Source organism: Bombina bombina, chromosome 1, assembly GCF_027579735.1.
Source record: "Bombina bombina isolate aBomBom1 chromosome 1, aBomBom1.pri, whole genome shotgun sequence".
In the NCBI taxonomy this organism is placed as follows: Eukaryota; Metazoa; Chordata; class Amphibia; order Anura; family Bombinatoridae; genus Bombina; species Bombina bombina.
The window spans coordinates 768,149,616-768,173,284 of NC_069499.1; the positions used below are offsets into that span (position 1 = coordinate 768,149,616).

General features: G+C 41.1%; 1 protein-coding gene across 1 annotated transcript in view; it reads left to right on the top strand.

Moving 5' to 3' along the window:
- Positions 1-23,669, top strand: part of RPS6KA6 (ribosomal protein S6 kinase A6) — a 322,001-nt gene that overhangs the window by 19,626 nt on the left and 278,706 nt on the right. The window contains exon 4 of the mRNA XM_053699338.1: positions 13,308-13,378. Coding sequence (XP_053555313.1) covers positions 13,308-13,378 — 71 coding nt within the window. The remainder of the gene's footprint in view (positions 1-13,307; positions 13,379-23,669) is intronic.

Sequence of the window (23,669 nt, forward strand, 5' to 3'; positions counted from 1 at the left end):
CATACCAAAACCTGTGAGGCCATGCTGTAGCTACCAGCAGAACAAACGAGCATTCCTTCAGAATCTTGGAGATTACTCTTGGAAGAAGAACTAGAGGCGGAAAGATATAGGCAGGATGATACTTCCAAGGAAGTGATAATGCATCCACTGCCTCCGCCTGAGGATCCCGGGATCTGGACAGATACCTGGGAAGTTTCTTGTTTAGATGAGAAGCCATCAGATCTTTTTCTGGAAGTTCCCACATTTGAACAATCTGAAGAAATACCTCTGGGTGAAGAGACCATTCGCCCGGATGCAACGTTTGGCGACTGAGATAATCCGCTTCCCAATTGTCTATTCCTGGAATATGAACCGCAGAGATTAGACAGGAGCTGGATTCCGCCCAAACCAGAATTCGAGATACTTCTTTCATAGCCAGAGGACTGTGAGTCCCTCCTTGATGATTGATGTATGCCACAGTTGTGACATTGTCTATCTGAAAACAAATGAAAGATTCTCTCTTCAGAAGAGGCCAAGACTGAAGAGCTCTGAAAATTGCACGGAGTTCCAAAATATTGATCAGTAATCTCACCTCCTGAGATTCCCAAACCCCTTGTGCTGTCAGAGACCCCCACACAGCTCCCCAACCTGTAAGACTTGCATCTGTTGAAATTACAGTCCAGGTCGGAAGAACAAAAGAAGCCCCCTGAACTAAATGATGGTGATCTGTCCACCACGTCAGAGAGTGTCGTACAATTGGTTTTAAAGATATTAATTGAGATATCTTTGTGTAATCCCTGCACCATTGGTTTAGCATACAGAGCTGAAGAGGTCGCATGTGAAAACGAGCAAAGGGGATCGCGTCCGATGCAGCAGTCATAAGACCTAGAATTTCCATGCATAAGGCTACCGAAGGGAATGATTGTGACTGAAGGTTTCGACAAGCTGAAATCAATTTTAGACGTCTCTTGTCTGTCAAAGACAGAGTCATGGACACTGAATCTATCTGGAAACCCAATGAACTTTTTAGTGAATTGATCCTCCAACCATGATTTTGAAGAAACAACAAAAGTCGATTTGTATGAAATTCTGCTAAATGTGAAGACTGAGCAAGTACCAAGATATCGTCCAAAAAAGGAAATACCACAATACCCTGTTCTCTGATTACAGATAGAAGGGCACCGAGAACCTTTGTAAAAATTCTTGGAGCTGTTGCTAGGCCAAACGGCAGAGCCACAAACTGGTAATGCTTGTCTAGGAAAGAGAATCTCAGAAACTGATAGTGAGCTGGATGAATCGGAATATGCAGATATGCATCCTGTAAATCTATTGTAGACATATAATGCCCCTGCTGAACAAAAGGCAGGATAGTCCTTACAGTTACCATTTTGAATGTTGGTATCCTTACATAACGATTCAATATTTTTAGATCCAGAACTGGTCTGAAGGAATTCTCCTTCTTTGGTACAATGAAGAGATTCGAATAAAACCCCAGCCCCTGTTCCAGAAGTGGAACTGGCATAATTACTCCAGCCAACTCTAGATCTGAAACACATTTCAGAAATGCTTGAGCTTTCGCTGGATTTACTGGGACACGGGAAAGAAAGAATCTCTTTGCAGGAGGTCTTATCTTGAAACCAATTCTGTACCCTTCTGAAATAATGTTCTGAATCCAAAGATTGTGAACAGAATTGATCCAAATTTCTTTGAAAAAACGTAATCTGCCCCCTACCAGCTGAGCTGGTATGAGGGCCGCACCTTCATGTGGACTTAGAAGCCTGCTTTGCTTTTCTAGAAGGCTTGGATTTATTCCAGACTGGAGATGGTTTCCAAACTGAAACTGCTCCTGAGGATGAAGGATCAGGCTTTTGTTCTTTGTTGAAACGAAAGGAACGAAAACGATTATTAGCCCTGTTTTTACCCTTAGATTTTTTATCCTGTGGTAAAAAAGTTCCTTTCCCACCAGTAACAGTTGAGATAATAGAATCCAACTGAGAACCAAATAATTTATTACCATGGAAAGAAAGGGAAAGTAGAGTCAATTTAGAAGACATATCAGCATTCCAAGTTTTAAGCCATAAAGCTCTTCTAGCTAAAATAGCTAGACATAAACCTGATATCAACTCTGATAATATCAAAAATGGCATCACAGATAAAATTATTAGCATGTTGAAGAAGAATAATAATGTTATGAGAATCATGATCTGTTACTTGTTGCGCTAAAGTTTCCAACCAAAAAGTTGAAGCTGCAGCAACATCCGCCAAAGATATAGCAGGTCTAAGAAGATTACCTGAACACAAATAAGCTTTTCTTAGAAATGATTCAATTTTCCTATCTAAAGGATCCTTAAAGGAAGTACCATCTGCCGTAGGAATAGTAGTACGTTTAGCAAGGGTAGAGAGAGCCCCATCAACTTTAGGGATTTTGTCCCAAAACTCTAATCTGTCAGACGACACAGGATATAATTGCTTAAAACGTTTAGAAGGAGTAAATGAATTACCCAATTTATTCCATTCCCTGGAAATTACTTCAGAAATAGCACCAGGAACAGGAAAAACTTCTGGAATAACTACAGGAGATTTAAAGACCTTGTCTAAACGTTTAGATTTAGTATCAAGAGGACCAGAATCCTCAATTTCTAATGCAATTAGGACTTCTTTAAGTAAAGAACGAATAAATTCCATTTTAAATAAATATGAAGATTTATCAGCATCAACCTCTGAAACAGAATCCTCTGAACCAGAAGAATCATTAGAATCAGAATGATGATGTTCATTTAAAAATTCATCTGTATAAAGAGAAGTTTTAAAAGACTTTTTATGTTTACTAGAAGGAGGAATAACAGACATAGCCTTCTTAATAGATTCAGCAACAAAATCTCTTATGTTATCAGGAACACTCTGAACATTAGATGTTGATGGAACTGCAACAGGTAATGGTATTTTACTAAAGGAAATATTTTCTGCATTAACAAGTTTGTCATGACATTTAATACAAACAGCTGGAGGAACAGCTACCAAAAGTTTACAGCAGATACACTTAGCTTTGGTAGTTCCAGCACCAGGCAGCGATTTTCCTGAAGTATCTTCTGACTCGGATGCAACATGAGACATCTTGCAATATGTAAGAGAAAAAACAACATATAAAGCAAAATTGATCAAATTCCTTAAATGACAGTTTCAGGAATGGGAAAAAATGCCAAAGAAACAAGCTTCTAGCAACCAGAAGCAAGGAAAAAAGAGACTTAAATAATGTGGAGACAAAAGCGACGCCCATATTTTTTAGCGCCAAATAAGACGCCCACATTATTTGGTGCCTAAATGCTTTTGGCGCCAAAAATGACGCCACATCCGGAACGCCGACATTTTTTGGCGCAAAAGAACGTCAAAAAATGACGCAACTTCCGGCGACACGTATGACGCCGGAAACAGAAAAGATTTTTTGCGCCAAAAAAGTCTGCGCCAAGAATGACGCAATAAAATGAAGCCTTTTCAGCCCCCGCGAGCCTAACAGCCCACAGGGAAAAAGTCAAATTTTTTAAGGTAAGAAAAAAATGATTGATTCAAATGCATTATCCCAAATATGAAACTGACTGTCTGAAAATAAGGAATGTTGAACATCCTCAGTCAAGGCAAATAAATGTTTGAATACATATATTTAGAACTTTATAAAAAAAGCGCCCAACCATAGCTTAGAGTGTCACAGAAAATAAGATTTACTTACCCCAGGACACTCGTCTACATGTTGTAGAAAGCCAAACCAGTACTGAAACGAAAATCAGCAGAGGTAATGGTATATATATATATAAGAGTATATCGTCGATCTGAAAAGGGAGGTAAGAGATGAATCTCTACGACCGATAACAGAGAACCTATAAAATAGACCCCGTAGAAGGAGATCACTGCATTCAAATAGGCAATACTCTCCTCACATCCCTCTGACATTCACTGCACGCTGAGAGGAAAACCGGGCTCCAACTTGTTGCGGAGCGCATATCAACGTAGAATCTAGCACAAACTTACTTCACCAAAGTTTGTAAAACTGATTTGTGGGTGTGGTGAGGGGTGTATTTATAGGCATTTTGAGGTTTGGGAAACTTTGCCCCTCCTGGTAGGAATGTATATCCCATACGTCACTAGCTCATGGACTCTTGCTAATTACATGAAAGAAATATTAGTTTTTAATTTCTTCAATCAAGAGTTTGTTATTTTTAAATGATACCGGTTTGTACTATTTACTCTCAGGCAGCAGATGGATGAAGACTGCTGCCTGGAGGATGATGATCTTAGCATTTGTATCTAAGGTCCATTGCTGTTCCCACAGAGGCTGAGGAGTACAGGAAACTTCAGTGTGAGGAACGATTTCGTTCTATGCAGCAATGAGGTATGTTCAGTCATATTTTTTCTGGAGAGACTGTGTATTTCAGAAAGGCTGACATTATACCCAGGAGGGTAAGGGTAAGCAGTAATCCTAGAGCTAAAAGAAGGGCATTACTTAGCTTGCTTATGGGGCCAATTACAAAAATGGTTGACACTGAATGTAAAATGTTTGTGAGCAAACGATTTTTTGATGGGAATGCTTTAACGTTTTTGTGGGCAATAAATGTTTTGGGCAACTTTATTAGGGCACACATGGCTTAACTTTCGGGTCTTGGAACCCACATGTCTAGTTATAACCGCTCTGGTGCGGTTCTTTAAGTCTCAGGAAACATTGTGTGAGATGGGCGGGGCCTATTTTCGCGCCTCAGATGCGCAGTTTGTCAGCAAGCTCTAACTCCTGAGGGCCCTGGTGTATGTTTTGGGCCAAATCGAAGCTTTTACCCCACATTTTCGATTCCCTAAGGGCAGGTAGGGCCACAGCAGGGCTGTGGCAAGGCGCTGAGGGGTCTTTTTCCGGATCTGGGCCTATTTTCGATCCGGTTTGGACATTAAGGGGTTAATTGTTAAAAATTTTCTGACGGAGGTCAGGAAATCAAAGATTTTATCCATCTGCCGAGCTCTTCATTCCATTCCTTGGCCGTCAGTGGCTCAGTGTATGGAGGTAATCGGTTTAATGGTAGCGGCAATGGACATAGTTCCGTTTGCTCGCTTGCATCTCAGACCACTGCAACTTTGCATGCTCAAACAGTGGAATGGAGATTATGCAGATTTATCTCCTCAGATAAATCTGGATCAAGAGACCAGAGACTCTCTTCTTTGGTGGTTGTCACAGGATCATCTTTCCAAGGGAATGTGTTTCCGCAGGCCAGCGTGGGTCATAGTGACGACGAACGCCAGCCTATTGGGCTGGGGTGCAGTCTGGAATTCCCTGAAAGCACAGGGATTGTGGACTCAGGAGGAGGCTCTCCTCCCGATAAATATCCTAGAACTGAGAGAGATATTCAACGCGCTTCAGGCATGGCCTCAGCTGGCGTCGGCCAGATTCATAAGATTCCAGTCGGACAATATCACGACTGTAGCATATATCAATCATCAGGGGGGAACAAAGAGTTCTCTAGCGATGATAGAGGTTACCAAAATAATTCAATTGGCAGAGACTCTCTCTTGCCATCTATCCGCAATCTATATCCCAGAAGTGGAGAACTGGGAAGCGGATTTTCTAAGTCGTCAGACATTTCATCCGGGGGAGTGGGAACTCCACCCGGAGGTGTTTGCACAATTGATTCAGCAATGGGGCACACCAGAATTGGATCTGATGGCGTCTCGTCAGAATGCCAAACTTCCTCGATACGGGTCCAGGTCAAGGGATCCTCAGGCAATACTGATAGATGCTCTAGCAGTACCCTGGTCGTTCAACCTGGCTTATGTGTTTCCACCATTTCCTCTCCTTCCTCGTTTGATTGCCAGAATCAAACAGGAGAGAGCTTCTGTGATTTTGATAGCACCTGCGTGGCATGCAGATCTGGTGGACATGTCATCTCATTCACCATGGACTCTGCCACTGAGACAGGACCTTCTGATTCAAGGTCCATTCCAGCATCCAAATCTTGTTTCTCTGTGACTGCTTGGAAATTGAACGCTTGATCTTATCCAAGCGAGGGTTCTCTGAGTCGGTCATAAATACCTTGATTCAGGCTCGAAAGCCTGTCACCAGGAAATTTTATCATAAGATATGGCGTAAATATCTTTATTGGTGCAAATCCAAAGGCTACTCATGGAGTAAGATCAGGATTCCTAGGATTTTGTCCTTTCTTCAAGAAGGATTGGAGAAGGGGTTATCAGCTAGTTCCTTAAAGGGACAGATATCTGCTTTATCAATTCTACTGCACAAACGTCTGGCAGATGTTCCAGACGTTCAGTCGTTCTGTCAGGCTTTAGTTAGAATCAAGCCTGTGTTTAAACCTGTTGCTCCGCCATGGAGTTTGAATTTAGTTCTTAATGTTCTTCAAGGGGTTCCGTTTGAACCTATGCATTCCATAGATATTAAGTTTCTATCTTGGAAAGTTCTGTTTTTAGTTGCTATCTCTTCAGCTCGAAGAGTTTCTGAACTATCTGCATTGCAATGCAACTCGCCTTATCTTGTTTTCCATGCTGATAAGGTGGTTTTGCGTACCAAACCTGGATTCCTTCCTAAGGTTGTTACTAATAAGAATATTAATCAGGGAATTGTTGTTCCTTCTTTGTGTCCTAATCCTTCCTCTAAGAAGGAGCGTCTGTTGCACAACTTCGACGTGGTTCGTGCTTTAAAGTTTTACTTGCAAGCGACCAAAGATTTCCGTCAAACATCTTCTTTGTTTGTTGTCTATTCTGGAAAACGTAGAGGTTAAAAAGCTACGGCTACCTCTCTTGCCTTTTGGCTGAAAAGCATCATCCTCCTGAAAGAATTACAGCTCACTCTACTAGAGTGGTGGCTTCCACATGGGCTTTTAAAAATGATGCTTCTGTTGAACAGATTTGTAAGGCTGCGACTTGGTCATCGCTTCATACCTTTTCCAAATTTGATACCTTTGCTTTTTCGAAGGCTATTTTTGGGAGAAAGGTTCTACAAGCAGTGGTGCCTTCTGTTTAACCATCTGTCTTGTCCCTCCCGTTCATCCGTGTCCTGTAGCTTTGGTATTGTATCTCACAAGTAAAGGATGAATCCGTGGACTCGTCTTACCTTTATAGAAGAAAACTACATTTATGCTTACCTGATAAATTGATTTCTTCTATGGTAAGAAGAGTCCACGGCCCGCCCTGTCATTTTAAGACAGATTGTATTTTTTGATTTAAACTCGGTCACCTCTGCACCTTGTAGTTTCTCCATTTTCTTCCTGTACCTTCGGACGAATGACTGGGGCTGGAGCTAAGGGAGGAGCTATATAGACAGCTCTGCTGTGGTGCTCTTTGCCACTGCCTGTAGGGAAGGATAATATCCCACAAGGATGAATCCGTGGACTCGTCTTACCATAGAAGAAATCAATTTATCAGGTAAGCATAAATTTAGTTTTTTTATGTGTCAATTTTTATTAAAATATTCACTCTTTTTTTGAACCTACTCCTTCTAAGGCATTTGCTGTTTAGGAGTCTGTTGACTATGGTCAATCTATGCCACAAATGTCTCCTATAGTTTCCCACAAAATTTTATGGCCCACATGCAGTGCCCTGCGCTTCCTCTCATACTCCACCCGGAGTTACTCTGCATTTCATGCATTATATGTTTTTCCCACATGGTAGAAAAAATTACTAGAGGAATAATTTTCATTCATTTAGGGTGATTTATTCAGTAGTTGCTATTCCGAATGGTTCTTCCCTGTTTCCTGAAAGAGGAAGATACTTCGGTATTGTCTGAGAGAGAATTCTCAGACTCAGATGAATAATATCTTTATTTGATCATGAGGTTGTTTTTCTTTCTGTTTTTTTAGCTTGAACACCTCCATTTGTTACTTTAGGAGGTTTTAGCTACCCTGGGTGACTCAGACACTACCGGTGTAATCTATCCTTGTGCGTCCAGTAAATTATAAGGAATAGACCGCATATATATTTCCCATAGCCGACTCAGCTAAGGAGGCTGGGCAAACATTCCCTAGGGTTGGGTGGAAGGAGTAGTTTCCAGCTTAACTAAGAGAACTACTATACCCTTAGAGGATAGTTGGATTTTTCAAAGTTCCTATGGAGAAAAATTAGAAATGGGATGTACACCAGGGCTTACAATGGCAACCAGCTGTGTACTTTGCTACCGTCACTAGTTCCACGGCATATTGGTTTGATGCGTTGTCTGATGCTACTAAGTCAGAAACTCCCCTGGATAAAATCCAGGACAGGATAAAAGCTTTCAAATTGGCTCATTCCTTTATTTCAAATTCTTCCCTTCAAGTTATCAAACTGGGAGCATAAGTTTCAGGTTTCTCTGTTCCAGCTCAGAGCCTTATGGTTAGAGCCTTTTTTCTACGGATGTATGCTCTAAGTCTAAGCTTTTATTGATTCCATACAAGGGGTAGACCTTTGTTGGGGACCTGGCTTGACGGAAATAATCTCTCTTGAAATTTAAAGAATTTAAAAAAAATAAAATAAAATTAAAAAAAATCCAAATAGCCTGCTGTTGAATCAAAGACAGCTTGAAGGACATGCCCCTGATCCGGATCTTGTAGGGGGCAGACTTTCTGTCTTCGCTCAGGCTTGGGTTCAGGATCAAAAGTTTTCCTCCCAGAGGCAGGTTTCTGCTTTCAGGATTATCTGCAGATCAGACAGGAGGAGAGGCGTTCTTACACTGCGTCGGAGACCTCTCAGACCTGGGAGGGATTGTTCCAGTTCCAATACAGGTACAGGGTCTGGTTTTTTTTATCCCAATCTGTTTGTGGTTCTCAAAAAAGTAGGGAACCTTCAGACCACTTTTAGATCTCAACAGTCTAAACAAATTTCTTAGTGTACAGTTTTTTCAAGATGGAAACTATTAGTTCCATTCTTCCCTTGATTCAAGAGGGTCCATTTTTGACAACAGTGGATTTAAAGGATGCGTACCTTCATGTGCCATTCTCAAGAATCGTCTCAAGTTCTAAGGTTTGCTTTCTGGATAAACGCTTCCAGTTCGTGGCTCTTCCTTTCAGTCTTGCCACAGCTCTGAGTTTTCACAAAAGGCTCTGGGATCGCTGTTGGTGGTGCTTCGGTTACGGGGCATTGCAGTGGCGCCCTATCTGGATGACATCCTAGTCCAGGCGCCATCCTTGCAGCAAGCAAGAATTCACACGGACATGGTGTTATCCTTCCCGCGATCTCACGGGTGGAATATAAATTTTGGAGAAGAGTCCCTTTGTCCCGAGCACAAGGGTAAATTTATTGGGAACCGTAATAGATTCCATATCAATGAAGATTTTTCTGACAATGTCGGGAAATCAGAGATTATCAATACTTGTCTAGTCATTCAGTCCACTCCTCGGCCTTCAGTGGCTCTGGTAATCGGGCTGATTGTGGCGGCTATGGACATCATCCCGTTTGCTCAGTTCCAATTCAGACCTCTGCAGTTAAACATGCTCAGGCAATGGATCGGAGATTATACAGATTTGTCTACTTGTATACTACTGGAGAAGGAGACAAGGGATTCTCTTCAATGGTGGTTGTCTCTGGATCATCTCTCCCAGGGAACCTGCTTTCGCAGACCATCTTGGTTGATTGTGACAACAGACGCCAGCCTTCTAGGGGCTCCCTAAGGGCTCAGGGGGTTTTGACTCAGCCAGAGTCTGTTCTTCCTATAAACATTCTGGAGCTGAGAGCGATCTACAATGTTCGCCTGGCCTCAGTTAGCCTTGGTCCAGTTTATCAGTTTGCAGTCGAACAAAATAACGTCAGTGACTTACATCAATCATCAGGGAGAGACGAGGAGTTCCTTAGAGATGACAGAGGTATCCAAAATAATTCAGTGGGCGGAGACCCATTCTTGCTGCCGGTTGGCGATCCACATCCCAGGGGTGGACAACTGGGAAGCGGATTTCCTGAGCAGGCAGACTTCTCATCCGGGGGAGTGGGAACTCCATCCGGAAGTGTTCTCCAGCTTTTTTCTTCCGTTTGCTTTTCTTCCTCAGATCATTGCTCAAATCAAGCAGGAGAGGGCATCGGTGATCCTCATAGCACCGGCCTTGCAGGATTTGGTATGCAGTTCTGGTGGACATGTCATCTCTGCCACCTTGGTGACTTCCGTTGAGGAAGGATCTTTTAATTCAAGAGTCCCTCCTTCAGCCAAATAATTTTTTTCTGAAACTGACTGCTTGGAGATTGAACGCTTAAAGGGACAGTATACACTCATTTTCATATAACTGCATGTAATAGACACTACTATAAAGAATAAGATGCACAGATACCGATATAAAAATCCAGTATAAAACTGTTTAAAAACTTACTTAGAAGCTTTCAGTTTAGCTTTGTTGAAAAGGTAGGTGGAAAGCCCCCACTGCAAGTGGGAAATAAGACACTTCCCCCCCCCTCCCCCTTCTTTTGCATATGAAAAGACCCTTTACACAGACAGGAGCAAGCTGGAGAAGGTATACATCACTTCTCACATAAAACTTTGGGGCTTGGTTAGGAGTCTGAAAATCTGAGCAATGTTATTTAAATATAAGCAAAACTAAACATTTTTTTTAAAAAAAAAACTTCATGGGCTATATAAATAGATCATCTACAAAACATTTATGCAAAGAAAAAATGAGTGTATAATGTCCCTTTAATATTATCTAAGCAGGGCTTTTCTGACTGTCATTGAGACCATGATTCAGTCTTGTAAGCCTGTCACTAGAAAAATTTATCATAAGATATGGCGTATATATCTCTCTTGGTGTGAATCCATGAGCTACTCATGGAGTAGTTAGGATCCTAGAATTTTGTCTATTCTGCAAGAGGGTTTGGAGAAAGGTTTATCATCAAGTTCCCTAAAGGGTCAAATCTCTGTCTTTATCTATTTTTGTTACACAAACGTCTGACAGATGTCTCAGATGTACAGTCATTTTATCAAGCCTGTATTCAAACCAGTTGCTCCTCCATTGAGTTTGAATTTAGTTCTCAGAGTTCAAGGGGCTCCGTTTCAGCCTATGGGTTCTTTAGATATTAAGTTGTTATCTTGGAAGGTTTTATTTCTTGTTGCTATTTCTTCTACTCGGAGAGTGTCAGAGCTCTCGGGAATTACAGTACGAGTCTCCTTATCTTATTTTCCATTCAGATAAGGTAGTTTTACGTACTAAATTAGGATTTCTTCCTAAGGTTGTTTATGATCGGAACATTAATCAGGTGATTGTTGTTCTTTTCCTGTGTCCTAATCCTTCTTCTCAGAAGGAAAGACTTCTGCACAATTTGGACATGGTCCGTGCTTTAAAAGTTTTACCTGCAGGCAACTAAGGACTGTCGTCAGTCTTTTTCTTTGTTTGTGGTTTTCTCAGGAAAACGCAAAGGGACAGAGAGCTACGGCTACTTCTTTCTTTTTGGCTGAAGAGTACCATGCGTTTTGCATATGAGACTGCTGGACAGCAGCCTTCCGGGAGAGTTACGGCTCATTCCACGAGGGCTGTTGCTTCCTCGTGGGCATTCAAAAATGAAGCTTCTGTGGAACAGATTTGCAAGGCTGCAACTTGGTCCTCTCTTCACATTTTTTCAAAGTTCTACGAATTTGACACTTTTGCCTCGGCTGAGGCCACTTTTGGGAGAAAGGTTCTTCAAGCAGTGGTGCCTTCCATTTAGGTTCCCTGTCTTGTCCCTCCCGTATCATCTGTGTACTCTAGCTTGGGTATTGAATCCCATTAGTAATTAAGATGATCAGTGGACTCATCGTGTCTTAAAAAAGAAAAGAAAATTTATGCTTACCTGATAAATTTATTTATTTTTTGATACGATGAGTCCACGGCCCGCCCTGTTCTTATAGACAGGTTGTGGATTATTGTAAACTTCAGACACCTCTGCACCTTGGCTTTTCCTTTCCCTTCCTAATTTCGGTCGAATGACTGGAGTGGAAGGGAAGGGAGGAGCTATTTAACAGCTCTGCTGTGGTGCTCTTTGCCTCCTCCTGCTGACCAGGAGGTGAATATCCCATTAGTAATTAAGATGATCCGTGGACTCATCGTGTCAAAAAAGAAATACATTTATCAGGTAAGCATAAATTTTCTTATTGTATAGATGGCTTGTTTCTGCACACATCACCTAGTTCTCTGTGTAACGTTTTTATAAAATGGAAAACTGAAAAAGAAATATCTAAGTGGCCATATAGGGAACTAAATATATTACAGGTTCAAGGTCCATGCAAGGTAGTTATTTTAATTTTAATAGCACTTGTGAAATATCCTAAGTTTTCAAGCACATATTTGTGGATGTACATAATTGTATATATTTAAAACTAATTCAGCATGAAAAGATAATGTGTAAGTTAACAGACAGTATTTGATCTTCTATCAAAGAAATGATACAATAACTAAATTCAAGCAAAACATCAGAGAACTCAAGACATTGTTACTAGAACTATATGATGTTGTCATTCTCCTATCTCTAAATGCTGATTGTTTTAAATTATTTTTGTTATTTTACATATTCTGCGAAGTTTAAAAAATCTATATTAATTTGTGTGTACCGAGTGCAGCTACTGCCATCTAGAAAGCTCTGCAAATTGTTCCTTACTATACTTTGGTGGCTTATGGTTCAAAATTGCTTTCACTTTTTAAAATAACCAGTGATTGATAGTGACTGAATCAAAGATGGTTATTGACAACAATATTCTTCCTGTATATTCCTTGCTGCCCTAGCCGAGTGTTCTCTTAAAGTAGGATGTGATAGTTCAAGACCTATATGATGATTATTTAAGGGATAAATAAGTTCATGCCAGAGTTTAAAATTCACATACAAACAAATAAAAACACGAACATCTCTGAGAGAAGATAATGATTTATGTGGGAGGACACACTGTGTTGTGACTATAGTGAGGATTATTATGAGCTCAGATCAAAATACGTCTCTGTACATCTAAGAAATTACCTTCAGCAAAAGTCTTGTGGTTTCAGACACACACAGTATTTGGTATGAAGCAAACGGTTGTAAAGCAAAAAAGTCCGGCACTGCCTCATGTTCATCAACTCTTAGATAATGTTAACATTACTATACATAACAATAGCCATTTTAATATAATTAATGTGGAGACAGCTTGGAGATAATATTTATAATACGTATACAGGGATGAAAAAAATATCACTATGGTTTATTAGTCGGGTTAAAAGCTACTAATCCAGAGGGAAAACATTAGTGGTCCACTCAATGTTAAATATAGGAAAGATTCATATTTCTAAGTCGTCGTATATAATCTGTTCTGACATACAATATATGCCTTATTTCTCATTTAGATTAGTTATACACACTTAAATCTTGTATCACTTTTTTCTTTACAGTTTGAAATGCTCACGGGTACTTTGCCATTCCAAGGTAAAGATCGAAATGAAACCATGAATATGATACTCAAGTAAGTTGTTTAAACTTGATCTTGTAAAACACAGTTAACTGAAGTTGTATAAGCCGAATAACCTCAGATGTGGAAAAAAATGTCAGTGCTAAATACACGTTTTTACAGATCCATCTTATACTTCGTTAATCTTAAAAATACTGATTTTTAAATTTTGGTAAAGCGAGCTTAGCATGCTTAAATTATATTAAATCGGTAACAACATTAGGGCAACATTCTATGGAAATGATTTGTAAATGATGTTCAATAAATTATACTGCTGATGATAATTAATAAAATGCAATACAATAGTAGAAATACAAAATTGATAATAGACCTTTTGTTAAATCCTGGGACATACCAATGATAAATCCACTTAAAATTTTCAAAATTCATGAAACTATAATTAGGCCTCCTTGATACTAAACCCACTTTCTTCTGTTATGTGCGATCAGTCCACGGGTCATCATTACTTCTGGGATATAACTCCTCCCCAACAGGAAATGCAAGAGGATTCACCCAGCAGAGCTGATATAGCTCCTCCCCTCTACGTCAGTCCCAGTCATTCTCTTGCACCCAACGACTAGATAGGATGTGTGAGAGGACTATGGTGATTTTACTTAGTTTTTATGACTTCAATCAAAAGTTTGTTATTTTACAATAGCACCGGAGCGTGTTATTACTTCTCTGGCAGAGTTTGAAGAAGAATCTACCAGAGTTTTTTACTATGATTTTAACCGGAGTAGTTAAGATCATATTGCTGTTCTCGGCCATCTGAGGGAGGTAAAGGCTTCAGATCAGGGGACAGCGGGCAGATGAATCTGCATTGAGGTATGTAGCAGTTTTTATTTTCTGAATGGAATTGATGAAAAAATCCTGCTATACCGTTATAATGACATGTATGTATACACTTCAGTATTCTGGGAATGGTTTTTCACCGGAACTACTCTGTTAAAGGTCACTAATCCTTTTAATATTGTCATGTTAAACGTTTTTGCTGGAATGTAGAATCGTTTACATTGCTGAGGTACTGAGTAAATAAATGTTTGGGCATTATTTTCCACTTGGCAGTTGTATGCTTTAAATTGTGACAGTTTCGTTTCTCCTCACTGCTGTGTGTGAGAGGGAGGGGCCGTTTTTGGCGCTCTTTTGCTACGCATCAAAAAATTCCAGTCAGCTACTATTATATTTCCTGCATGATCCGGTTCACTCACAGATCTCAGGGGTCTTCAAACTTCTTTGAAGGGAGGTACATTCTCTCAGCAGAGCTGTGAGAATTTTTATTGACTGTGAATAAAAACGTTACTCTATAATATTTTATGTCAAATTTAGTTATTTACTAATGGGAACAAACCTTTGCTAAAAGTTGTGTTATTTTAAACTTGATGCTATAACTGTTTTTCAGTTCATTATCTCAACTGTCATTTAATCGTTTAAGTACCTCTTTGAGGCACAGTACGTTTTTGTTAAAAAAGATTATAACCAGGTTGCAAGTTATTGCTAGTGTGTTAAACATGTCTGACTCAGAGAATGATATCTGTGTCATTTGTTCCAATGCCAAGGTGGAGTCCAATAGAAATTTATGTACTAACTGTATTGATGCTACTTTAAATAAAAGTCAATCTGTACAATGTGAACAAATTTCACCAAACTGCGAGGGGAGAGTTATGCCGACTAACTCGCCTCACGCGGCAGTACCTGCATCTCCCGCCCGGGAGGTGCGTGATATTATGGCGCCTAATACATCTGGGCGGCCATTACAGATAACATTACATGATATGGCTACTGTTATGACTGAAGTTTTGTCTAAATTACCAGAACTAAGAGGCAAGCGTGATCACTCTGCGGTGAGAACAGAGTGCGCTGACAATACTAGGGCCATGTCTGATACTGCGTCACAGCTTGCAGAGCATGAGGACGGAGAGCTTCATTCTGTGGGTGACGGTTCTGATCCAAACAGATTGGATTCAGATATTTCAAATTTTAAATTTAAATTGGAGAACCTCCGTGCATTACTAGGGGAGGTCTTAGCGGCTCTCAATGATTGTAACACCGTTGCAATACCTGAGAAAATGTGTAGGTTGGATAAATACTTTGCGGTACCGGCGAGTACTGACGTTTTTCCTATACCTAAGAGATTAACTGAAATTGTTACTAAGGAGTGGGATAGACCCGGTGTGCCGTTCTCACCCCCTCCAATATTTAGAAAGATGTTTCCAATAGACGCCACTACTCGGGACTTATGGCAAACGGTCCCTAAGGTGGAGGGAGCAGTTTCTACTTTAGCTAAGCGTACCACTATCCCGGTAGAGGATAGCTGTGCTTTTTCAGATCCAATGGATAAAAAATTAGAGGGTTACCTTAAGAAAATGTTTGTTCAACAAGGTTTTATATTGCAACCCCTTGCATGTATCGCGCCGATTACGGCTGCGGCAGCATTTTGGATTGAGTCTCTGGAAGAGAACCTTAGTTCATCTACGCTAGACGACATTATGGACAGACTTAGAGTCCTTAAACTAGCCAATTCATTCATTTCAGAGGCCGTAGTACATTTAACCAAACTTACGGCTAAGAACTCTGGATTCGCCATACAGGCACGTAGAGCACTGTGGCTAAAATCATGGTCAGCTGATGTTACTTCTAAGTCTAAATTACTTAATATACCTTTCAAAGGGCAGTCTTTATTTGGGCCCGGGTTGAAAGAAATTATCGCTGACATTACAGGAGGTAAGGGCCACGCCCTACCTCAAGACAAAGCCAAAGCTAAGGCTAGACAGTCTAATTTTCGTCCCTTTCGGAATTTCAAACCTGGAGCAGCGTCAACCTCCTCTGCTCCAAAACAGGAAGGAGCTGCTGCTCGTTACAGGCAAGGCTGGAAACCTAACCAGTCCTGGAATAAGGGCAAACAGGCCAGGAAACCTGCTGCTGCCCCAAAGACAGCATGAACCGAGAGCCCCCGATCCGGGACCGGATCTGGTGGGGGGCAGACTTTCTCTCTTCGCTCAGGCCTGGGCAAGAGATGTTCAGGATCCCTGGGCGCTGGAGATCATATCTCAGGGATACCTTCTAGATTTCAAATTATCTCCCCCAAAAGGGAGATTTCATCTGTCAAGGTTGTCAACAAACCAGATAAAGAAAGAAGCGTTTCTACGCTGTGTACAAGATCTGTTATTAATGGGAGTGATCCATCCAGTTCCGCGGTCGGAACAAGGACAAGGGTTCTACTCAAACCTGTTTGTGGTTCCCAAAAAAGAGGGAACTTTCAGGCCAATCTTAGATTTAAAGATTCTAAACAAATTCCTAAGAGTTCCATCGTTCAAAATGGAAACTATTCGGACAATCTTACCTATGATCCAAAAGGGTCAGTACATGACCACAGTGGATTTAAAAGATGCTTACCTTCACATACCGATTCACAAAGATCATCAACGGTATCTACGGTTTGCCTTCCTAGACAGGCACTACCAGTTTGTAGCTCTTCCATTCGGATTGGCTACGGCCCCAAGAATCTTCACAAAGGTTCTGGGTGCCCTTCTGGCGGTACTAAGACCGCGAGGGATTTCGGTAGCTCCGTACCTAGACGACATTCTAATACAAGCTTCAAGCTTTCAAACTGCCAAGTCTCATACAGAGTTAGTTCTGGCATTTCTAAGGTCGCATGGATGGAAAGTGAACGAAAAGAAAAGTTCTCTTTTTCCTCTCACAAGAGTTCCATTCTTGGGGACTCTTATAGATTCTGTAGAAATGAAGATTTACCTGACAGAAGACAGGTTAACAAGGCTTCAGGATGCATGCCGTGTCCTTCATTCCATTCAACACCCGTCAGTGGCTCAATGCATGGAGGTGATCGGCTTAATGGTAGCGGCAATGGACATAGTACCTTTTGCACGCCTACACCTCAGACCGCTGCAATTGTGCATGCTAAGTCAGTGGAATGGGGATTACTCAGATTTGTCCCCTACCCTGAATCTGAATCAAGAGACCAGAAATTCTCTTCTATGGTGGCTTTATCGGCCACACCTGTCCAGGGGGATGCCATTCAGCAGGCCAGACTGGACAATCGTAACAACAGACGCCAGCCTGCTAGGTTGGGGCGCTGTCTGGAATTCTCTGAAGACTCAGGGATTATGGAATCAGGAGGAGAGTCTCCTTCCAATAAACATTCTGGAATTGAGGGCAGTTCTCAATGCCCTTCTAGCTTGGCCCCAATTAACAACTCAGGGGTTCATCAGGTTTCAGTCGGACAATATCACGACTGTAGCTTACATCAACCATCAGGGAGGGACAAGAAGCTCCCTAGCAATGATGGAAGTATCAAAGATAATTCGCTGGGCAGAGTTTCACTCTTGCCACCTGTCAGCAATCCACATCCCGGGAGTGGAGAACTGGGAGGCGGATTTTTTGAGTCGCCAGACTTTTCATCCGGGAGAGTGGGAACTTCATCCGGAGATTTTTGCCCAAATACTTCGACGTTGGGGCAAACCAGAGATAGATCTCATGGCGTCTCGCCAGAACGCCAAACTTCCTCTCTACGGGTCCAGATCCAGGGATCCGGGAGCGGTTCTGATAGATGCTTTGACAGCACCTTGGAACTTCGGGATGGCTTATGTGTTTCCACCCTTCCCGCTGCTTCCTCGATTGATTGCGAAAATCAAACAAGAGAGAGCATCTGTGATTCTAATAGCGCCTGCATGGCCACGCAGGACTTGGTATGCAGATCTAGTGGACATGTCATCCTGTCCACCTTGGTCTCTACCTCTGAGACAGGACCTTCTGATACAGGGTCCATTCAAACATCAAAATCTAACTTCTCTGAAACTGACTGCTTGGAAATTGAACGCTTGATTTTATCAAAGCGTGGTTTTTCTGAGTCGGTTATTGATACCCTGATCCAGGCTAGGAAGCCTGTTACCAGAAAGATTTACCATAAAATATGGCGCAAATACCTATACTGGTGCGAATCCAAACGTTACTCCTGGAGTAAGGTTAGGATCCCTAGGATATTGTCTTTTCTACAAGAAGGTTTAGAAAAGGGTTTATCGGCTAGTTCATTAAAGGGACAGATTTCAGCTCTGTCCATCTTGTTACACAGGCGTCTGTCAGAAAATCCAGACGTCCAGGCCTTTTGTCAAGCTTTAGCTAGGATCAAGCCTGTGTTTAAAGCCGTTGCTCCGCCATGGAGTTTAAACTTAGTTCTTAACGTTTTACAAGGTGTTCCATTTGAACCCCTTCATTCCATTGATATAAAATTGTTATCTTGGAAAGTTCTGTTTTTAATGGCTATTTCCTCGGCTCGAAGAGTCTCTGAGTTATCAGCATTACATTGTGATTCTCCTTATCTGATTTTTCACTCAGATAAGGTAGTTCTGCGTACTAAACCTGGGTTCTTACCTAAGGTAGTCACTAACAGGAATATCAATCAAGAGATTGTTGTTCCATCCTTGTGTCCAAATCCTTCTTCAAAGAAGGAACGTCTTCTACACAATCTGGATGTAGTTCGTGCCCTCAAGTTCTACTTGCAGGCAACTAAAAATTTTCGCCAAACTTCTTCCCTGTTTGTCGTTTATTCTGGACAGAGGAGAGGTCAAAAAGCTTCTGCTACCTCTCTCTCCTTCTGGCTTCGTAGCATAATACGTTTAGCCTATGAGACTGCTGGACAGCAGCCTCCTGAAAGAATTACAGCTCACTCCACTAGAGCTGTGGCTTCCACTTGGGCCTTTAAGAATGAGGCCTCTGTTGAACAGATTTGCAAGGCTGCAACTTGGTCTTCGCTTCATACTTTTTCCAAATTTTACAAATTTGACACTTTTGCTTCTTCGGAGGCTATTTTTGGGAGAAAGGTTCTTCAGGCAGTGGTTCCTTCTGTATAATGAGCCTGCCTATCCCTCCCGTCATCCGTGTACTTTTGCTTTGGTATTGGTATCCCAGAAGTAATGATGACCCGTGGACTGATCGCACATAACAGAAGAAAACATAATTTATGCTTACCTTATAAATTCCTTTCTTCTGTTGTGCGATCAGTCCACGGCCCGCCCTGTTTTTTAAGGCAGGTAAATATCTTTTAAATTATACTCCAGTCACCACTTCACCCTTGGTTACTCCTTTCTCGTTGATTCTTGGTCGAATGACTGGGACTGACGTAGAGGGGAGGAGCTATATCAGCTCTGCTGGGTGAATCCTCTTGCATTTCCTGTTGGGGAGGAGTTATATCCCAGAAGTAATGATGACCCGTGGACTGATCGCACAACAGAAGAAAGGAATTTATCAGGTAAGCATAAATTATGTTTTTCTCTTGTTAAGTGTAGTGAGTCCACGGGTCATCCATTACTTATGGGATTATATCTCCTTCCCAACAGGAAGTTGCAAGAGGATCACCCAAGCAGAATTGCTATATAGCTCCTCCCCTCACATGTCATATCCAGTCATTCTCTTGCAACTCAACATAGATAGGTCGTTGTGAGAGGTCTGTGATGTTTTTTAAACTTAGTTTATGTCTTCAATCAAAAGTTTGTTATTTTAAATGGCACCGGAGTGTGCTGTTTGTTCTCAGGCAGTATTAGAAGAAGAATCTGCCTGCGTTTTCTATGATCTTAGCAGAAGTAACTAAGATCCACTGGCTGTTTCTCGCACATTCTGAGGAGTGAGGTAACTTCAGATAGGGGAATAGCATGCGGGCCCCCCCTGCAAACGAGGTATGTGCAGTAAATTATTTTTCTAAGCAATGGAATTGACTAGAAAATACTGCTGTTACCAATGTAATGTAAGTACAGCCTTGAATGCAGTGGTAGCGACTGGTATTAGGCTGATGAGTGTAAGTGCACTGAAGTATTTCTCTTGTTAAGTGTAGTCAGTCCACGGGTCATCCATTACTTATGGGATTATATCTCCTTCCCAACAGGAAGTTGCAAGAGGATCACCCAAGCAGAGCTGCTATATAGCTCCTCCCCTCACATGTCATATCCAGTCATTCTCTTGCAAGTCTCAACATAGGAGGTCCGGGAGAGGAGTGGTGTTTTATTCTTAATTTATTTCTTCAATTAAAAGTTTGTTATTTTTAAATGGCACCGGAGTGTGCTGTTTTTCTCTCAGGCAGTATTTAGAAGAAGAATCTGCCTGCGTTTTCAATGATCTTAGCAGACGTAACTAAGATCCACTGGCTGTTCTCGCACATTCTGAGGAGTGGGGTAACTTCAGAAAAGGGAATAGCATGCGGGGTCCCCCGCAAATGAGGTATGTGCAGTAATATTTTCTAGGAATGGAATTGACTAAAAAAACACTGCTGTTACCCATATGATGTAAGTACAGCCTTTAATGCAGTAGTAGCGACTGGTATCAGGCTGATAAATGTATGCGCAGTTGAGTTATTTTCTAGGGACTAGAATTTGACTGAGAAAATACTGTTATTACTGAAATAAATGTATGAGCCTTAACTGCAGTAGAAGCGACTGGTAGCAGGCTTAGTGATAACTTTGCATAACACTGGAAAGTTGTTTTTAAAACGTTTACTGGCATGTTATTCGTTTTGTGAGGTACTTTGGTGATAAATCTTTTTGGGCATGATTTTTTTCCATATGGCTAACGTATATTTCTGCATAGAAACCGTTGTAACAGGTCTCCCACTGTTGTAATATGAGTGGGAGGGGCCTTTTTTAGCGCCTTGTTGCGCAGTTAAAATTCTTGCACAGTCTTCCTGCTTTTTCCTCCTTGATCCAGGACGTCTCCAGAGAGCGCAGGGGTCTTCAAAATTCATTTTTGAGGGAGGTAATCAGTCACAGCAGAGCTGTGACAGTGTGTTTGACTGTGATAAAAGCGTTAAATCTTAAATTGATTATCCGTTTTTGGGTATTGAGGGGTTAATCATCCGTTTGCTAGTGGGTGCAATCCTCTGCTAAATTCATACATTTACTGTTAAAATTGTTGGCTATAACTGAATTAGTTCATTGTTATTTCAACTGTGACAGTTTTTTTTTGTGTTTTTAAAAGCGCTGCAGCGTTTTTTCTATTGCTTGTAAATTTATTGAAAGATTTTTTCCAAGCTTGCTAGCCTTCATTGCTAGTCTGTTTAAACATGTCTGATACAGATTAATCTGCTTGTTCATTATGTTTAAAAGCCAATGTGGAGCCCAATAGAAATATGTGTACCAATTGTATTGATGTTACTTTAAATAAAAGTCAGTCTTTACCGGTAAAGAAATTATCACCAGACAACGAGGGGGAAGTTATGCCGCCTAACTCTCCTCACGTGTCAGTACCTTCTCCTCCCGCTCAGGAGGTGCGTGAGATTGTGGCGCCAAGTACATCAAGGCCCTTACAAATCACTTTGCATGATATGGCTAATGTTATGAAAGAAGTATTATCTAATTTGCCTGAGTTAAGAGGCAAGCGCGATAGCTCTGGGTTTAGGACAGAACGCGCAGATGAAACGAGAGCCATGTCCGATACTGCGTCACAATTTGCAGAACATGAGGACGGAGAGCTTCATTCTGTGGGTGACGGATCTGATCTGGGGAGACCGGATTCAGAAATTTCAAATTTTAAATTTAAGCTTGAGAACCTTCGTGTATTGCTAGGGGAGGTGTTAGCGGCTCTGAACGATTGCGACACGGTTGCAATCCCAGAGAAATTATGTAGGCTGGATAAATACTATGCGGTACCGGTGTGTACGGACGTTTTTCCTATACCTAAAAGGCTTACAGAGATTATTAGCAAGGAGTGGGATAGACCCGGTGTGCCCTTTCTTTCATGTAATTAGCAAGAGTCCATGAGCTAGTGACGTATGGGATATACATTCCTACCAGGAGGGGCAAAGTTTCCCAAACCTCAAAATGCCTATAAATACACCCCTCACCACACCCACAATTCAGTTTTACAAACTTTGCCTCCGATGGAGGTGGTGAAGTAAGTTTGTGCTAGATTCTACGTTGATATGCGCTCCGCAGCAAGTTGGAGCCCGGTTTTCCTCTCAGCGTGCAGTGAATGTCAGAGGGATGTGAGGAGTATTGCCTATTTGAATGCAGTGATCTCCTTCTAAGGGGTCTATTTCATAGGTTCTCTGTTATCGGTCGTAGAGATTCATCTCTTACCTCCCTTTTCAGATCGACGATATACTCTTATATATACCATTACCTCTGCTGATTCTTGTTTCAGTACTGGTTTGGCTATCTACTATATGTAGATGAGTGTCCTGGGGTAAGTAAGTCTTATTTTCTGTGACACTCCTAGCTATGGTTGGGCACTTTGTTTATAAAGTTCTAAATATATGTATTCAAACATTTATTTGCCTTGACTCAGAATGTTCAACTTTCCTTATTTTCAGACAGTCAGTTTCATATTTGGGATAATGCATTTTAACATTTTTCTTACCTTAAAATTTGACTTTTTCCCTGTGGGCTGTTAGGCTCGCGGGGGCTGAAAATGCTTCATTTTATTGCGTCATTCTTGGCGCGGACTTTTTTGGCGCAAAAATTCTATTTCCGTTTCCGGCATCATACGTGTCGCCGGAAGTTGCGTCATTTTTTGACGTTATTTTGCGCCAAAAATTTCGGCGTTCCGGATGTTGCGTCATTTTTGGCCCAAAAAAGAATTTAGGCGCCAAATAATGTGGGCGTCTTATTTGGCGCGAAAAAATATGGGCGTCACTTTTGTCTCCAGATTATTTAAGTCTCATTTTTTATTGCTTCTGGTTGCTAGAAGCTTGTTCTTTGGCATTTTTTCCCATTCCTGAAACTGTCATTTAAGGAATTTGATCAATTTTGCTTTATATATATGTTGTTTTTTCTCTTACATATTGCAAGATGTCTCACGTTGCATCTGAGTCAGAAGATACTACAGGAAAATCGCTGTCAAGTGCTGAATCTACCAAAGCTAAGTGTATCTGCTGTAAACTTTTGGTAGCTATTTCTCCAGCTGTTGTTTGTATTGATTGTCATGACAAACTTGTTAACCTCTTAAGGACATATGACGGAATTTTTCCGTCATAAAACAATTGAGCAAACTGAAAGCTGTGTCCTTAAAGGGTTAAAGCAGATAATATTTCCTTTAGTAAAGTACCATTGCCTGTTGCAGTTCCTTCAACATCTAAGGTGCAGAATGTTCCTGATAATATAAGAGATTTTGTTTCTGAATCCATAAAGAAGGCTATGTCTGTTATTTCTCCTTCTAGTAAACGTAAAAAATCTTTTAAAACTTCTCTCCCTACAGATGAATTTTTAACTGAACATCATCATTCTGATTCTGATGATTCCTCTGGTTCAGAGGATTCTGTCTCAGAGGTTGATGCTGATAAATCTTCATATTTATTTAAAATGGAAGG